Source organism: Scyliorhinus torazame, chromosome 3 (genome assembly GCF_047496885.1).
Source record: "Scyliorhinus torazame isolate Kashiwa2021f chromosome 3, sScyTor2.1, whole genome shotgun sequence".
NCBI classification, from domain to species: domain Eukaryota; kingdom Metazoa; phylum Chordata; class Chondrichthyes; order Carcharhiniformes; family Scyliorhinidae; genus Scyliorhinus; species Scyliorhinus torazame.
In genome coordinates this window covers 157,274,537-157,292,462 of record NC_092709.1, presented here as the reverse complement: position 1 = coordinate 157,292,462, position 17,926 = coordinate 157,274,537, and the positions used below count along the sequence as shown (strand labels likewise).

At 41.9% G+C, this 17,926-nt stretch overlaps 1 protein-coding gene across 7 annotated transcripts in view; it reads right to left on the bottom strand.

Annotated features, from left to right (window-relative positions):
- Positions 1-11,500: 11,500 nt before the first annotated feature.
- The window catches only part of ncapg (non-SMC condensin I complex, subunit G), a 129,936-nt gene continuing 123,510 nt past the window's right edge, over positions 11,501-17,926 (bottom strand). For all 7 annotated transcript variants that reach the window (XM_072496455.1, XM_072496456.1, XM_072496460.1 and 4 more), the window contains 3 exons: positions 14,586-14,690; positions 14,277-14,358; positions 11,501-12,771 (listed from right to left, as the gene is read on the bottom strand). In XM_072496455.1, coding sequence (XP_072352556.1) covers positions 12,648-12,771; positions 14,277-14,358; positions 14,586-14,690 — 311 coding nt within the window. In that variant the 3' untranslated portion in view covers positions 11,501-12,647. The remainder of the gene's footprint in view (positions 12,772-14,276; positions 14,359-14,585; positions 14,691-17,926) is intronic.

Here is a 17,926-nt window from a genome sequence, read left to right as displayed (position 1 = left end):
AATATTCTAAAGTTTATCTTTTATTGTTTGTGTTTATGGAGCGTACTATTTTTTCATAATCCTTGATGATTTTTATTTTGTAATTTCTCCTTACCGTCCTAAGTTTTTTTTAGTTCTCAAGTTCTCTGTATCCCTTTTCTTTAGTAGCTCAGTAATTCTTGCCTTTTTCTAAAATTCAATTTTCTCTGGGTCTAATTTATCCACAAAGTCCTATAACTAGCTTTTTGTGAAATAAATTTCTCTTGAGCATTTATCATTTTAAAGATTTTGTTTTGCAATTTCTCCCATTTTGCCCTCTTTGTTCAGCCATCATTTCTTCACGACGTGCTCTTTTCCAAATTGTTTTTATAGTCTTTGTCTTATGTCACTCTCACTGCATAGTAATAAGTATTGTCAATGTAGCAAAGGTGCCAAGACACTTCACAGAAGTGTAATCAGACAAAAAATAATGCTAATCCAAAGAAGATGATACTGACAAGGCGTGAGAGACAAAGTTAGTTTTAAGGCAGCCAGCCTTAAAACAGAAGATTTTAAGAGAGTTGTAGATGTTTAGGAAAGTTAGGCCTGGATGACCGCTGGTGCAATTACCAAGGAGGTACAGTGTTCTTAGAGGGTTGTAGGAATTTGAGAGAAGGGTGAAGCCATGAAGAGAAACAATGTGAATAAACCCATTTTGGCTTTGATTTGTCGTCTTTATTCTCAAACAGTGTTTCAAAATGTTAAAGCTACAGGATTCCCCCACAGGAAAATGCCATAATATATATATTATATATAATCTCCTAGGGCTAAAAGTCTCTAACTAATAATCAGTATTTCAACCAGAGTAGTTTCATAATTTTAGCCTGCCATTCTTATTACTGTAATTTATTAAAATTGGATTGTGTAGATTATTGTAACAAATACTGCAGATGCTGGAAATCCAAATTAAAGATCAAACGCTGGAAATACACCGCAGGTCTGGCAGCATCTGTGGAGAGAAACAGTTAACATTTCAAATCAATTACTTTTCATCATAACCCACCGTTGGTGAAAACAAGTTATTCCAAAGGGCTTTACTTGTATTTCAACTGACTGATTATTTTAATAATGACGGTTGATGAAATTGTAAATTAAAGTAAAATTTGGAAAATATCAATTCAATCAAATGTAGAAAATAAACCCAAAGTGAAGAATGGTGGAGTTTATCTTTCTATACGATTGGTTATTTTTCTTGTGCTTGCAAGAGGATTGTTAACTTTCTTAGGGCAAGAAAAGAAATATTTTACTTGATTTGGAATCTGTGCTGTGCTTTTTATGAATTTATTTCCCCTTCTGGGTCAGTCTTTAAACTGTGAAAGCTTCTGAAGAAAATCTGCTACCCTGTTTATCTTGGTGCTACTTTCAGTGTACCGTACCAAAATAAATTCCTAAAGTCAAATATTTGAGGAATATGTATGTATGTGCACTGCAAAATATTTTATATTTTAGTGAACATCTTATCTTAAATGTAATTTTCTAAGATGTCTGACTCTGTAAATATTTGATTAAATAAAACCGGCCTGAAACCTGAATAGCTTTTTAACTGGCTTGTATTTGAGCTGGAGCATTTTGCATAGCCACTTTCTCTCTGGGTGGTTTTCACATTATGGCTCCAACTGTCAGAACTAATGCTCAAGGTTTCCTTTGTCAGTATTTAACACTGATTTTGAAAGCCACATCTTGTTGCCAATTCCACTCAGGAATCAGAGTCCTGCAGTTCATTTATTCGTGTTCTAAACTGTTAGGAATTTTACCTTTACTTTTCCTTATTCTATGCTGATTGAAAGTACATTTTTAATGCCAAAATATAAGATTTAGTTCTAAATTTTCCATTACTAGTTTCTGCTGAGGAATGTAATATCCAAATTGGGTCTATACTTGCCCGATTTCCAGGGGCTGGTTTAGCACAGGGTTAAAGGGCTGGCTTTTAAAGCAGATCAAGGCAGGCCAGCAGCACTGTTCAATTCCTGTACCAGCCTCCCCGAACAGGCACCGGAATGTGGTGACTAAGGGCTTTTCACAGTAACTTCGTTTGAAGCCTACTTGTGACAATAAGCGATTTTCATCTCATTTCAAGTAGTTAGGTCATTATTCATTCCTCGATTTTATGGGGTCACCGGGTCTTTAAGGAACTTTCCTGTTGCAATGCCACTTGCTAACTTTCATTTCAAAGGCTCTGATCAGTTTTGCTACAATGCCTTATTCCTGTTCCAGTGTAACAAAAATACAAAGAGTATGCATCCCTGAAAAGGAATCTGGCAACTATGATTGTGGAGGAGGATTTATTTTCAAAGCACTTCACCAATAATAAAAACTGTACAATCAAGTGCACTGGTCAACAAGTAGTTATTAAGAGAATGGTTTGTTTTAATATGCCTAAAAGCCCAAGATCCATTTTAGTAATTTCTGTAGGGTTCTTTCAATTTCACACTGTAATTTTGTTAAAAACCCGAAGAAATTTGGTAAACTGCCATTTATGCCTCCCTTCCATCTGCACCTATCAGCTGCTGAACAAGGAGACAAGCATGAAAAATTCTACATATGAAGTTAAAATCCATTTTCACAAAAATTGTATCCAATTGAAAGTTTTTTGATACTAACATTGATTTTTTAAATCTGATTTCTCTGTCCACAACAGTAATGTCAAAAACAGTTCTCCAAATCTTCACTTACATAAAATTCAAACTGAACAACAATAACTACCTCTGTCTATGTAAGTAAACTCTTTATCCAACCCAAAATCTGTGCCATTCCCACAGCCTCCAACTAATGGGAGTACTGGTATTTCAAGTTTGTCAAATTTCGCAGTCTTAAAAATACAATATTAGTTGGGCTTCCAGAATGCACCAACATTGCAGCATAACAACCCCTTGTAGATAGGAAAGCAATAGGACATTAAGAAATTTAATCACAAGGATAAGAATTTTAAGTTGAAAGACCAGTAGCTAGTGAATCCAGCAGTCAGTGATGGATGGGCAGCATGGTGGCGCAGTGGTTAGCACTGGGACTGCAGTGCTGAGGACCCGGATTCGAATCCCGGCCCTGGGTCACTGACCGTCTGGCGTTTGCACATTCTCCCAGTGTCTGCGTGGGTTTCACCCCCACAACCCAAAGATGTGCAGATTGGCCACACTAAATTGCCCCTTAATTGGAAAAAAATAATTGGGTGCTCTAAATTTTTTTTTAAAAGACTGATGGGTTAGTCGGACATAGTGTGGCATAATGTTTCAGGTCATTGACCGTTTATCAGAACTGGAAGAAGTTAACAATGTAACTGAAGAGCCAGGGAAAGGAATGAGGGGGAAAAAAAAGGGAAAATTGAAGTGTGATGAAATTTATAATAAAACGAGAAGGAAAATGGAAGACAATAAAGGTGAACAAAGTAAATGACACAAAAACCACTGTGGATTGTAAAGCAGGTAAATGAGAGAAGGTTCTGCAAGTTCGTAAATATCACAATTTGTAAATTTTGGGATTGTGGCAAACACATTTGCAAAATTTAGATTACAATGGGTGAATGCCAAATTTTGACATGGATACAGCACAGAAGGGAGGCCATTTGGCCCATCATGGTGTTGATGGCTTGCCAAAGGAGCAATTCACCTGTTGTCACTCCCTCACAGCAATGCCTGGATTAAACCGGACTCCACCACACTCGGGCATTCTAAATCTCAACCACTCACTGCATGAAAATGTTTGTCTTTCACCAATTACCTTAAATCTGTGCCCTCATGTTCTTCATGCTTCCACCAGTGAGAACTATTTTTCCCCTGTCTAGACCTCTCATAATTTTGAATACCTAATTCAAAACTCCTCTCAGCCTTATCTTCTCTAATTAAAACAATTCCAACTTCTTCAATCTTTAAGTTCCTCAACCCTGGAAGCATTCTCATGAATCTTTGCTGCACTCTCTCTAATGCCTTCACATCTTTCCTGTTGTGGCACCCAGAATTGGAAACCATACTCCAGCTCAGTTCTAGACAAGTTTAACTTCCTTGCTTTTGCACCCTATGCCTGTATTAATAAGACCTAGGATGCTGTATGGTTTAATCGTTCTCTCAATCTGCCCTGCCATTTCAATGATTTATGCACCCAGCTCCCTCTGCTGCTGCATCCATTCCTACCAAAACAAATCACTTCAGACTTCTCTGCATTGAATTTCATCTGCCACTTGTCTCTGCATTACACCAATCTATCTATTCCTTTTGGAAGTTCTACACTACCCTCCTCAGGATTCACAATACTTCCAAGTTTGTATTGTCTGCAAAATTTGAAACCCAAGGTCTAGGCCACTAATATACACCTGGAAGAACAGGGGAACTGCATGATGAAACTTCCTACACTCTGAAAGACCTCAATTAACCACTATTTCTTCTTACAGCCAATTTCCTATATATGTTGCTACTGTCCCTTTTATTCCACTAGTTCTAACTTTGCCCACAGGTTGCTTTTACGGATTCTTCAGCAAATGCCTTTTGAAAGCCCATGTACAGCATACCAACAGTATTATCCACATCAACCCGCTGTCTTACCACATTAAAACACTCCAAGTTAATTGAACACAGTTTACCTCTAACAAATCCAGCTTTTCTCAATTCACATTTGCCCCCAAGACTATTAATTCTTTCCTGAATTATTGTTTCTAGAAGCTTCCCCACCACCAGTTAAATTGTCTGGCTCGTAAAAACTGAGTTTATCTTATACCCTTGCCCTTTTTTGAGCAAAGATGTAACATTTGCAATTTTCCTGTTTTCTGGCATAAACTTGGGAGTCTAGGGAAGATTGGAAAATTTTGGTAGTGTCTCTGCATTCTACTTTCCCTGGCCTGTGGGTTTGAAGGTGGGGGCTCATAAAATGCAGCAAATGGCTGCCTTCCACATTAGCTATGATCAACAGCTCTTGGACCACAACAAAAGCAGTAAGTGCTCTTCGTCTCTGCAGGGAGCACTTTACTGCTTTTGCTGTGTTCCGGTCCAAGAGCTGTCGATCATAGCTAGATCGATGTGGTCCAATGGCTGTCGATCATAGCTGGATGTTTATAAACATTGTGGTTGGTTTCACAGCTGGGTACTTGAGATCCATTCAAGCATGAAGGGAAATTAAATTAAACAATCCAGACAGCTGACTATGTGCAAGCTGTCAATTACATCCTAATAAAAACAATTTCCCATTGATAGAACATAGAACAGTACAGGCCTTTCAGCCCACGATGTTGTGCCGACCATGTATCCTAATTTAAGATCAACCTAACCTACACCCCTTCAATTTACTGCTGTCCATGTGCCTGTCTAAGAGTCGCTTAAATGTCCCTAATGACTCTGACTCCACCAACTCTGCTGGCAGTGCATTCCACACACCCACTACTCTCTGTGTAAAGAACCTACCTCTGACATCTCCCCAATACCTTCCTCCAATCGCCTTAAAATGATGTCCCCTCGTGACAGCCATTTCCACCCTGGGGAAAAGTCTCTGGCTATCCACTCTATCCATGCCTCTCATCACCTTGTTCACCTCTTATTAAGTCACCTCTCTGCCTTCTTCTCCAGGGAGAAAAGCCCTAGCTCCCTCAACCTTTCTTCATAAGACACGCCCTCCAGTCCAGGCAGCATCCTGGTAAATCCCCTCTGTACCCTCTCCAAAGCATCCACATCCTTCCTATAATGAGGCAACCAGAACTGGACACAATATTCCAAGTGTGGTCTAACTAGAGTTTTATAAAGCTGCAGCAAAATCTTGCAGCTCTTAAGCTCAATACCCCTGTTAATGAAAGCCAACACACCATGCGCCTTAACAACCCTATCAACCTGGGTCACATCTTTGAGGGACCTATGTACGTGGACCCCAAGGTCCCTCTGTTCCTCCACACTTCCAAGAATCCTGCCTTTAACCCTATATTCAGCATTCAAATTCGACCTTCCAAAATGAATCACTTCACATTTATCAAGATTGAACTCCATCTGCCACTTCTCAGCCCAGTTTGGCATCCTGTCAATGTCCTGTTGTAACCTGCAACAACCCTCAACACTATCTCCTCCTCCCCCAACCTTCGTGTCATTGGCAAACTTACCACCCTTCCACTTCCTCATCCAAGTCATTTATAAAAACCACAAAGAGTAGAGTTCCCAGAACAGATCCTTGCGGGACACTGTTGGTCACCGACCTCCAGGTGGAATACTTTCCATCCACTACCACTCGCTGTCTTTCGGCCAGCCAATTCTATATCCACAGCCATATTTCCCTGTATCCCATGCCCCCTTAATTTCTGAATGAGCCTACCATGGGGAACCTTATCAAATGCCTTACTGAAATCCATATACAGCACATCCACTGCCCGACCTTCATCAATGTGTCTCATCACATCCTCAAAGAATTCAATGTGGCTTGTGAGGCATGACCTGCCCCTCACAAAGCTATGCTGACTATCTTTAATCAAACTGCATTTTTCTAAAATAATCATAAATCCTATCTCGGAATCCTTTCCAATCTTTTGCTCACCACAGACATAAGACTGATGGGTCTGTAATTCCCAGGGATTTCCCTATTCCCTTTCTTGAACAGGGGAACAACATTCGCCTCCCTCCAATCATCCGGTACTACTACAGTGGAGAGTGAGGACGCAAAGATCATCACCAACGGCGCAGCAATCTCCTCCCTTGCTTCCCGTAGTAACCTTGGGTATATCCTGTCAGGCCCAGGGGACTTATCTATCCTGATGCTTTGCAAAATTTCCAGCACATTCTCCTTCTTAATATCAACTTGTTCGAGTCTATTAACCTGGGTCACACTGTTCTCATGGGCAACAAGGTCCCTCTCGTAGTGAATACTGAAGCAAAGTATTCATTTAGGGCCTCCCCATCTCCTCAGACTCTAGGCACAAGTTCCCTCCACTATCGGCCCTGCTCTCACTCTGATCATCCTCTTATTTCTCACATAAGTGTAGACCGCCTTGGGGTTTTCCCTAATCCTTCCCGTCAGGGTTTTTTCATGCCCCCTTCTAGCTCTCCTCAGTCCATTTTTGAGCTCCTTCCTGGCTACCTTGTAACCCTCTAGAGCCGAGTCAGATCCTTGCTTCCTCAACCTTGCGTAAGATTCCTTCTTCCTCTTGACTAAAAGCCCCACTTCTCTTGTCATCCAAGGCTCCTTCACCTTACCATTCCTTCCTCGTCTCAGTGGAACAAAACTATTCAGCACTCGCAACAAGTGCTCCTTAAACAATCCCCACATTACTGTTGTGCATTTCCCCAAGAACAATTGTTCCCACTTTATGCTCCTCGGCTCCTGTCTAATAGCAGTATAATTCCCCCTCCCCCAATTAAATACCTTCCCATACTGTGTGTTCCTATCCCTCTCCACGACAATGGTAACGGTCAAGGAGTTGTGGTCACTGCCACCAAAATGCTTTCCTCCCGCGACACCTGGCCTGGTTCGTTGCCGAGCACCAAGTCCAATATGGCCTCCCCCCTAGTCGGCCTATCTACATATTGAGTCAGGAATCCTTCCTGTACACACCTGAAAAAATCTGCTCCATCCAAACCATTTGCACTCAGGAGGTTCCAGTCAATATTAGGGAAGTTGAAGTCACCCATGACAACTCTTGTTACTTCTGCACTTTTCCAAGATCTGCTGCCAATCTGTTCTTCTATCTCTCTGCTGCTATTGGGGGACCTATAGAACTCCCAATAAAGTGACTGCTCCTTTCTGGTTTCTGACTTCCACCCATACTCAGTAGACAAACCCTCCTCAACTACCTCCTTTTCTGCAGCTGTGGTGCACTCCCTAATTAACAGTGCCACTCCCCTCCTCTTACCTCCCTCCCTGTTCTTCTGAAAACATCTAAACCCCGGAACATCTAACCATTCCTGCCCCTGCGAAATCCATGTCTCCGTAATGGCCACACATCGTAGCCCCACGTACTGATCCATGCTTTTAAGTTCATCTCCCTTATTCCTGACACTCCTTGCATTGAAACAGACACACTTTAACCCATTCCACGGAGTGCAACTTTGCCCTATCAACTGTCTATCCTTCCTCACAGACTTGCTGCATACCATTTCTGCCTGTTCAACAGCTACCCTATCCTCTGATCCATAGCTCTGGTTCCCATCCCCATGCCAAACTAGTTTAAACCCTCCCGAAGAGCTCTAGCATACCTCCCCCCCAGGATATTGGTGCCCCTCCAGTTTAGGTGCAATCCGCCCTTCATGTACAGGTCCCACCTTCCACAGAAGATATCCCAATGATCAACATATCTGAAACCTTCCCTCCTGCATCAGCCCTGTAGCCACGTGTTCAGCTGCACTCACTCTCTGTTCCTTGCCTCACTTGCACGTGGCACCGGTAGCAACCCTGAGATCACTACTTGGCTTGTCTTGCTCTTTAGCTTCCAACCTAACTCCCTAAAATTACTTTTTAGATCCTCATCCCTTTTCTTAGCTATGTCGTTGTGCCTATGTGCACCACAACTTCTGGTTGCTCACCCTCACCCTTAAGAATCCTGTAGACTCAATCCAAGACATCCCTGGCCCTGGCACCCAGGAGGCAACATACCTTCCGGGAGTCTCGATCGTGTCCACAGAATCTCCTATCCATTCCCCTAACCATTGAGTCTCCTATTACTATTGCTTTTCTATTCTCCCTCCTTCCCTTCTGAGCCAGAGCCAGACTGTGCCAGAGACCTGGCCGCTTGGGCCTTCCCCCGGTAGGTCATCACCCCCCCCAAAACAGCATCCAAAACGGTATACTTGTTTTGAAGGGGAACGGCCACGAGGGATCCCTGCACTGTCTGCCCGTTTGTTTTCCTTCCCGACTGTAACCCAGCTACTCTTGGCCTTTACCTTGGGTGTGGCTACCTCCCTGTAACTCTCCATTACCCCCTCTGCCTCCCGGATGATCCGAAGTTCATCCAGCTCCAGTTCCCTAACACGGTCTTGAGGAGCTGGAATTGGGTGCACCTCCCGCAGGTGTAGTCAGCGGGGACACCGATGGTATCCCTCACCACCCACATCCTATAGGAGCATGCAACTGCTCTAGCCTCCATCCCCTTACCTTACAGAATGTAGCTGACCTATGGACCAACTGGAACTCCGCCCTCCGAATCTGCTCCCAGTCAGCTGCACTCTCTATAAACCCCCGGCTCCCTTCTCGCTCTTTGTATGAAAGAATGCCCCCTCCTCACCAAACTCTCACTATAGCACTCAAATGCACCGAAAGTCTGCACTGTAGCTGGCTCACCTTTATATTGTGACTCTAGCGTCTGAAAACTGGCCGAATCCAATTAACTAATTAACAAGTTCCAGCTACAAGTAAAACCTTTGTTTAAAACTGATTGGTTTAGAAGAAGGTGAATGTTCAATCAGCAACTTTTAAGTTAATTAACTAAATAAAAGACTAGAATTTAGATAAAAATGAACCCTTAATATCCTTCAGTCACCAAACTCTCACTATAGCACTCAAATTCAGCACTCAGTGATATCAATGAAAGCCTTGCAGATCAAAGATCTGTGGTTTAAACCCAGGTGATGTTGTTTTCACTTCCTAGGATATGACAAGTGCTGTGTTCTCTGCCTGAGCCGGCAGGTGAGTTTTAAAGCAGTGATTTTTTGTTTCACCATCTGTCTGGACTGCAGTCTAGCTTTCAGGTAGGGGTCTGTGTGTGGGGGGGGAGGGGGTTTCTGGTGAGGGTCTGTCTTAATGGGGGGGAAACGACCCAAGAAATTTACATGACCAGGAGGCAACTGCCAGATTTTGTTAATCGGGCCACCTGCTCAAATGGCAGTCCAATAGTAGGATTCGCGAGGGAATCATTTGTGTGGCAAGGGATAGAGAATTACCTCAGGATTCCCACTCCAGCGCAAGGGTAAATAAGATTATTCATTTCCAGCAGAACAGACTCCCAAACAGAATCCTGCCCAACATCTGCAATTTTTTTTGTCATCACGCAATCTTTATTCTTGCAATCTTTTATGGCCTCTTGAAAACTTAGTTTCCTATCTAGCGTGTCCCTTCATCTAAGTCAGGCATCATGATCGGCACAGACTTGGCGGGTCAACGGGCCTGTTCCTGTGCTGTACTTTTCTTTGTTCTTTATAGATTGTAAATAGTTGAGTCCCCAGCACCGATCCAACAAGTAACAGCTTCCTAATCCAAAACTGACCTATTAGTTAACCAATCCTCAACCCATGATAATGTTATTCCCTGCACCATGAGCTTTTATTTTGCGCAGTCAGTCGACGTGCCAGCTTATTGAATGGCTTTTGGAAATCCAAATACACCATATCTTTACTTCCTCAAATAACCCTACTAAATTAGATATAGATACAATTAATTATAGCACTTAGGGTGAAGGGGATCAAAGGATTTGGGGGGGGGGGGGGCGGAAAGAGTGGGATTAGACTATTGAGTTGGATGATCAGCCATGATCACAATGAATGGCGGAGCAGGCCCGAAGGGCCAAATGGCCTCCTGCTCCTATTTTCTATGTTTCTAAATTAGTCGAACAATCCTGTTTTCACAAAATCACTGACACTGCTTGATCACATTATGATTTTCTAATGATCCCCCTTTAATAATGATTTCCAGAATTATCCCTAAATCTTAGGCTATCTGGCCTGTCCTTCCTGCTTTCTGTCTCCCCTTTTCTTGAATAGAATTGTTAACATTTGCAATTTTCCAATTTGCTGGTAGTTTTCTAGAAACTATGGAATTTTGAAAGATAATAAATAACCAATGCAACCACTTTCTGCAGTGATTTATTTTTAAGAAATTAGGTGCAAGCTCTAATAGTTTCCTTTGTTTCAAGTTTCTCTCTTACCCAATTTTCAAGTATTCTTGGGATGTTTTCCATGTCTTCTAGCATGAGAAAACAATACCTGTATTCTGCTTCCACTATTTCCTTGCTTCCCATTAATTCCCCAGTTTCACCCTCCTAAAGGGCCAACTTAGTTACTCTTTCCCTTTTAAGTATTTGTAGAAACTTACTATTTTTTAAAATTTCTCCTTTTTGACATTCTTTGCAGGTTTCTAAAATCTGTCCAATCTTCTGATCTACCACTACATCTTCACAGTATTGAATGCTTTTTCTTTCAATTTGTATACGAAAGGGGCATCCTTCTCAAGACCATCTTTGCGGAGGTATGAAATATCTCCTTAATTGTCTGTCACATCCGAAGAAAGTTGCACTAGTGTGAACTGCAAACTATCAACCACACAATTAGGTAACCTTAGTTATCATTATATCTTAAAACGGTCCTTCAACTTTCTCCAATCATTACTCCCTAAAATATTGAGTATGTTTACAAGAGAAAACACTTACTTCCATACTCAAATTCATCACACTTAATGGGGTTCAGATTCTCATTTATCAGTATATACAGAAATTAATATATTTATCAGTTGGAAGTGAGTTTTCATGAAGGTTAATTTCAAGGAAATGTGAAAAAGGCTGATAATTTGATAGGGCAAATAGTAGGACAACTTACACATCTTTAATATATTGTATTGTTCTTTAATATATTGTACTGTGGATTACAAACTAAATAAAGTACATTTTATTGGTCATTTTAGTCGATACAAAAACAGTTTTTGACATTCCTTTCTACTGAATTGACAAGAGATGGAGTGAAATTGTCACATGAATTCTTTCATCCAACATGACTGCTGAATAAAATGATGGTTTAGACTGGGTTATATAAAATAGGGTGTATGCCACTTGTCCAATAGAGCAGAAAAGTTGTGTTTAAAAAGCTCAAAACATTTTGTATTAATGCATGTGTTAATAAAGATTAAAGTACAAAAGCTCATTACAATTAAGCAAATGTTGAAAGTTAATTTGTAACAATTTTAAGAAGAAATAGCCAGTTACTGCAGACAGTACCAAGCTGATCACCTACCATAAAGTCACTTTCTGTCATGGCTATTTTATAGTTCTGTGGTAAAGAATTTATTTTAAATTATATTTTTTATACTAACATATTCTGGCAGTTTTAGACTTGAATGAAAAATTCTGCTTTGCACTTCAAGGGAAGGGAAATATTAGCCTTCAAAAGTAAGGGCCAGACAAGCCTTGAATAACCTGATATCAGTTTGATCTGAGGACAATACGTTTCCCTGGCTTATAACACCGAGAGTAACAACTAGAAATTAAGTTGTTGTAAATTACCAATTAAAGCCATTAATAAAAAAACCTTTATTGTTTCAATGGGTGTCCAATGAAAGAAAGTTCAGATGGCACCAAAAATCCACAACCTAAACATTCACAAACATATCTGGTAATAATTCTTGGCTCCCAGATGAATGAAAGCATACACTTCATAAGAAGTGCAACATTGCTACTGAATCTATTGCTGTCATTATTTTAATTTGCTGCTCAAAGTATTTAAGTAGCATCCTCAAGATACATATCTGCATCAACATAATAGAAAAATCTTCATACTATCCAAGAAATAGTGGCATGCTAAGCTACAAAGCTAAGAAAAAATGTTTCTATATGTGGCAGCATCTAATTTTAACAATGCGTATTAGAATCTCACAGGACAAGTATATGATTTATATGACACTAAATTGAGAAATCACAAAACATGGTTTCTTGGAAACAATGTAATAATGTGAATACATGAAATATAGTTTTTGGACTAATCCCCCTTGTTCAATAATCGAGAAAGATTCATTTTTGTTTTCTCCAGCGCTGCCGTTTTTGCTCTTCTTGAAGGTCTTGTCGGTACTGAAGGTGCTGGAGTTGCAAAGTCTTGGCTATCGCTAACATAAAAATAATGCCATTAATTATCAAATAAAGTTCAAAGATGAAGCAAACATATTGCACTTCAATATATGAGCCCTATACATATTTGAGAAAGGTTGTTATGCACAAACTCAGGATTTTCAATTTTCTTCCAAAAGAATTGTCCAAACAAGAATTAATTTTTCAAAATCGTAATGCATCTCCTGCAATGCTCATGGATAAAAACGGAAAAATAATTGGTACATGAATGGATAAATGTAATCGAGGTCAGTACTGAACATGTTTAAGTTGATCTTTGGGAGGGTGAGCGCAGATGTGAGAGAAATGGAACATAACGGAGATACTTGTCAACTACAGTGGGAGTGTTCCTTGGTCAAAGAAAAAGGAAGGCCTATTGGCAGAACAGATACAACAGAGATGGAGGAACAGAATGGAATAGAGCCCTTTTGGACATGGAACGTGAGGAAGTGCAGTCAAGATTGCAGTGGAAGCCAGTGGGCTTATGGTGAATACTAATTCATAGCCTATCCAGAAATGGAGACACAGTGCAGTCGAGGAAGGGAAGAGTCAGTGTTGGATCACGTGAAGGAAAGGATGGAACTTTCTTTCCTTCCTCAGCTTCTTTCTCCAAGATAAGATTTCCTTTGCCTCAACTTACACCCTGCCAGCTTTCACAGCCAATGGATTATCCTCCTCCCTAATTTCAGTCCCCACCAGCGAGATAATACAAGCAATATCTCTTCCACTCTCTCCCTTTTCAATATTCCAAAGGTAACATTCCCTTCACTCCCCATGCATAGAAGAAGCAACACCTGCCCTTTTACCTCCTCCCTTCTCACTGTTAAATATTCTGAACACTGCTACCAGGTGAAATAACTATTTACTTGTACTTCTTTCAATTTAGTTGTGATCACTCACAATATGGTCTCCTCCACATTAGGAAGATCAAACCCAGATTGGGCAACTGCTTTCTGGAACTCATTCATTCTCCCAAGTGTGATCTGGAGCTTCCGATTGCCGACGATTTTAATTCCCCACCCTACCTGATTTCTCTGTCCTCCGCCTCCTACATCATCCCAATGAAGCTCATCGCAAGCTCAAGTAACCTCACCTCATCTTTCAATTATGCCCTTTATATCCTTCCCGACCCAACCTCAAGTTCAACACAATTTCAGGTCAGCTCCCAACTTTTTTTGGACATGGAAGCTAGGGACAGGAATTAGATTTCTAATATCCTGTAAAAGTGTCAGATTCTTGTGCTCCAGTGTATATTTGGATGGATTTTTGTTAACTCAGCCGCTTTTCCCCCCCAATATGTACTGTACATTTAATGTTTATAGGATTAGATTTCTTGAGCTAGTGGCACGAGGGCTTGAAACGCCAAACACAGAAAGAAATGTAATTTCCATTTCTGGCGGAAATGTATTGATAGTTTTCAGAAGAATCACAAATTACAGCATTTATGGATAGAATGGATGATAAAATAATGTCTGATGAGCAACAATTCAGATACTATACTTGCCTTTCATCAGATGATTGTGCTGCTCTCCTAGTCCTTCTGCATTTGGTTACAGACTTGGCAGTTGACAAACCTTTTCCTTTTTCTAAAGAGAGCATAGTATACACAAGGCTCACTTCAGGTGGTTACAAGGTAACATCTGGGCAAACAAAATCTACCCCAGTATAACATTCCAATAATACAGATTCTAAAACAAAAAAAATCAAAAGTTACTTAGTTCTGCATTCAGCAAAAAGCCAAATGGCCCCCTTCCATGCTGCATAATTCAATAATCCTATTACAGGACCATTTCACAGAATAAATCAAAATTACCCTTTTTGTTGGTCGTCTTCTCTTTACCTCCTTTACCATTTACTATTTCATTATTCTGTTGATCTGAAACATCCACACTCCCAGTGATTTGGGAAATATCTTCATCTGAAAGAGAAAGGCACAATATTTTCAGAACTTTCAATGCTGTTAACCATTGAAAAATCTTCTTTTAAAAAGTGAATTGCTAGTCAATGTGACCTTGTACATATTTTCAATTGTAATTATCAACTGATGTGAAGTTCTGCAAGACATGGGGTGGCATGGTAGCACAGTGGTTAGCACTGTTGCTTCACAGTGCCAGGGTCCCAGGTTCGATTCCCGGCTTGGGTCACTGTCTGTGCGGAGTCTGCATGTTCTCCCTGTGTCTGCTTTAGTTTCCTCCGGGTGCTCCGGTTTCCTCCCACAAGTCCTGAAAGACGTGCTGTAAGGTGAATTGAACATTCTGAATTCTCCCTCCGTGTACCTGAACAAGCGCCAGAGTGTGACGACTAGGGTATTTTCACAGTAATTTCATTGCAGCGTTAATGGAAGCCTATTTGTGATAATAAAAGATTCTTATTAAACTGGTGGTCTCTAAGTTTCCAGAACAAAGAAAAAAGAGACACATTACACTTTCTAATTCTCAACATATATAGATTTTTCTGGACAAACTTTAATAATACAAATAAATGAACAACAAAATATCAAATCCTTTAGAAACTTAAAGCAGCGTTTTCACAAGGATCACGAGGGCCAATTTCAACTCTACCCACCCAGCTGAAACACAGTTATGGAGTTAAATATGAGCATTTCACCAGCATCAATCTTGCTACCTTCATCCAGATCTTGGTGCTGCCCCAAGCCTCAAGAAACATTGTTCCCTGCCTTCAGTTTCTGTGCTCTGCATGCATGACTGTTCAACCTGTCTCCCACTTACCCACATACTGTCCTTTTGGGTCTCAAGATACAGGCTCTTGCTGTTTGACAGGCCACTTACCCACTGATTAGCTGCCACTTCCTGTTGGGTTTGGACAGGAAAGAGCCAGAGAATTAAAAATCTCCCATGCCACAATGTTATGGAGATCTGCAGTTTGTCATCTGCCTCAATCCCTGCCTGCACAACATCCATTCTCTATTAAAAATCACTGCCTATTTTTTTTTAAATAAACATTTTATTGACGTATTTTTGGTATAGAAACAACAACAAAATAGACATGATACATGAAACCATAAACAGTGCAAAACCAGTTTACCTTTCATACAGGTCCCACCCTTATTACCACCCTACTGTAACCTATACTCTTCTCCCCCCACCCCCCCTGTCTGCTGACAATTAATTTTCCACAAGGAAGTCGACGAACGGTTGCCACCTCCGCGTGAACCCTAACAGTGAACCTCTCCAGGCAAACTTAATTTTCTCCATACAGGGAAAGCTAGCCATGTCCGATAGCCAGGACTCAGACTTCGGGGGCTTTGGGTCCCTCCATGCCAATAGTATCCGTCTCCGGGCTACCAGGGAAGCAAAGGCCAGAACGTCTGCCTGTTTCTCCTTCTGGATTCCTGGATTCACCGACACCCCAAAAATTGCCACCTCTGGACCCAGCGCCACTTTTGTTTTTAAAACCTTGTACATGACGTCCGCAAACCCCTGCCAAAATCCCCAAAGCTTTGGACATGTCCAAAACATGTGGACATGGTTCGCTGGTCCTCCCGTGCATTTTGTGCATCTGTCCTCTAACCCCAAAGAATCTGCTCATCCGGGCCACTGTCATGTGAGCCCGGTGCACAACCGTAAATTGTATCAGGCTGAGCCTGGCACATGTTGCGGATGCGTTGATTCTACTCATAAACCATGGGCGTCTGCCCATAAACCATCCTCTATCTCACCTCCCAGCTCCTCCTCCCACTTACGCTTCAGCTCCTCTGTCGGAGTCTCCTCCAACCCCATAAGCTCCTTATAGATGTCCGAGACGCTCCCCTCCCCTACCCACCCTCTGGAAATTACCCTATCCTGAATCCCCCTCAGCGGTAGGAGCGGGAAGGTTTCCACCTGTTTACGAAGGAAGTTCCGCACCTGCAAATATCTGAATTTGTTTCCCCTCGCCAGCCCAAACTTTTCCTCCAGCGCCCTCATACTCGGAAAGCCCCCCTCTAGGAACACATCCCCCATCCTCTCAATCACCACTCTCCGCCATACCCGGAACCCCCCATCCATACTCCCCGGGGCAATCCGGTGGTTATCACAAATTGGGGACCAGACCGATGCCCCCACTGCTCCCACATGCCGCCTCCACTGGCCCCAAACTCTCAGAGCCGCCACCACCATGGGGCTGGTGGAGTACCACGCCAGCGGGAGAGGCGCAGTTACCAACGTCCCCAGACTGGTGTCCTTACAAGAAGCCGCCTTCATACGCACCCACACCAACCCCTTCCCCACCACCCACTTCCTGATCATGGCTATGTTAGCTGCCCAGTAATAGTTGCTGGAATTTGGCAGCGCCAGTCCACCCTCTCCCCGACTCCGCTCAAACATTACCCTCCTCACTCGTGGGTTCTTGCCCGCCCAGACGAAGCCCGTGATCACCCTGTTGACCCGCTTAAAAAAGGACCACGGAATAAAAATGGGGAGACATTGAAATACAAATAGGAACCTCGGGAGGACCGTCATTTTCACCGTTTGTACCCTCCCGGCCAGCGACAACGGGAGCGCGTCCTAGCTCCGGAAATCGTCCTTCATTTGGTCCACTAGCCGGGCCAGATTCAATTTATGCAGCCGGTCCCATTCCCGCGCCACTTGGGTGCCCAAGTTCCCAAAACTACCCCCTACTGACCTAAATCGCTGCCTATTTTTAACTTGTGTTACGGTGTTTAAAGAAAATTGAGTGTACATGAGTTAAAAGTCATGAAATTACAAAATGATTGTTAATTTTTGAAGCTATTCTGGTGGCATAGAAAGAAAGACTGGTTTGATAGACATTTGGAGCTAAATATAAATAGTATGAAGGAACCATAATCAATTGTATGAGTCTCTCATATGCTTAGGTGAGTTGACCAGAAAGTAGCTCTCAGACCAGGTGGATCAGAGGTTCCACATCTATGCTACATGAGTCTGACCTCAGTCAAGGCAACAGAAGCAATTGGTTACAGCATCTTCGTTTGTGAGGTATTCCTGATTGCAATATAATGATTGCTGTGGAAGTATGTCTGGGGTAACTGGGTTTAGCCACTTGCGCTTCAAGGTCAAAAAGCCAAAAGATATTCACAACATGCTCAATAGCAATTTGAAGGTGCTCAGTGTATGCTTAATCAATACCTTAATGAGCATGTGGAGTGTGCACATTCTCCCCGTGTCTGCGTGGGTC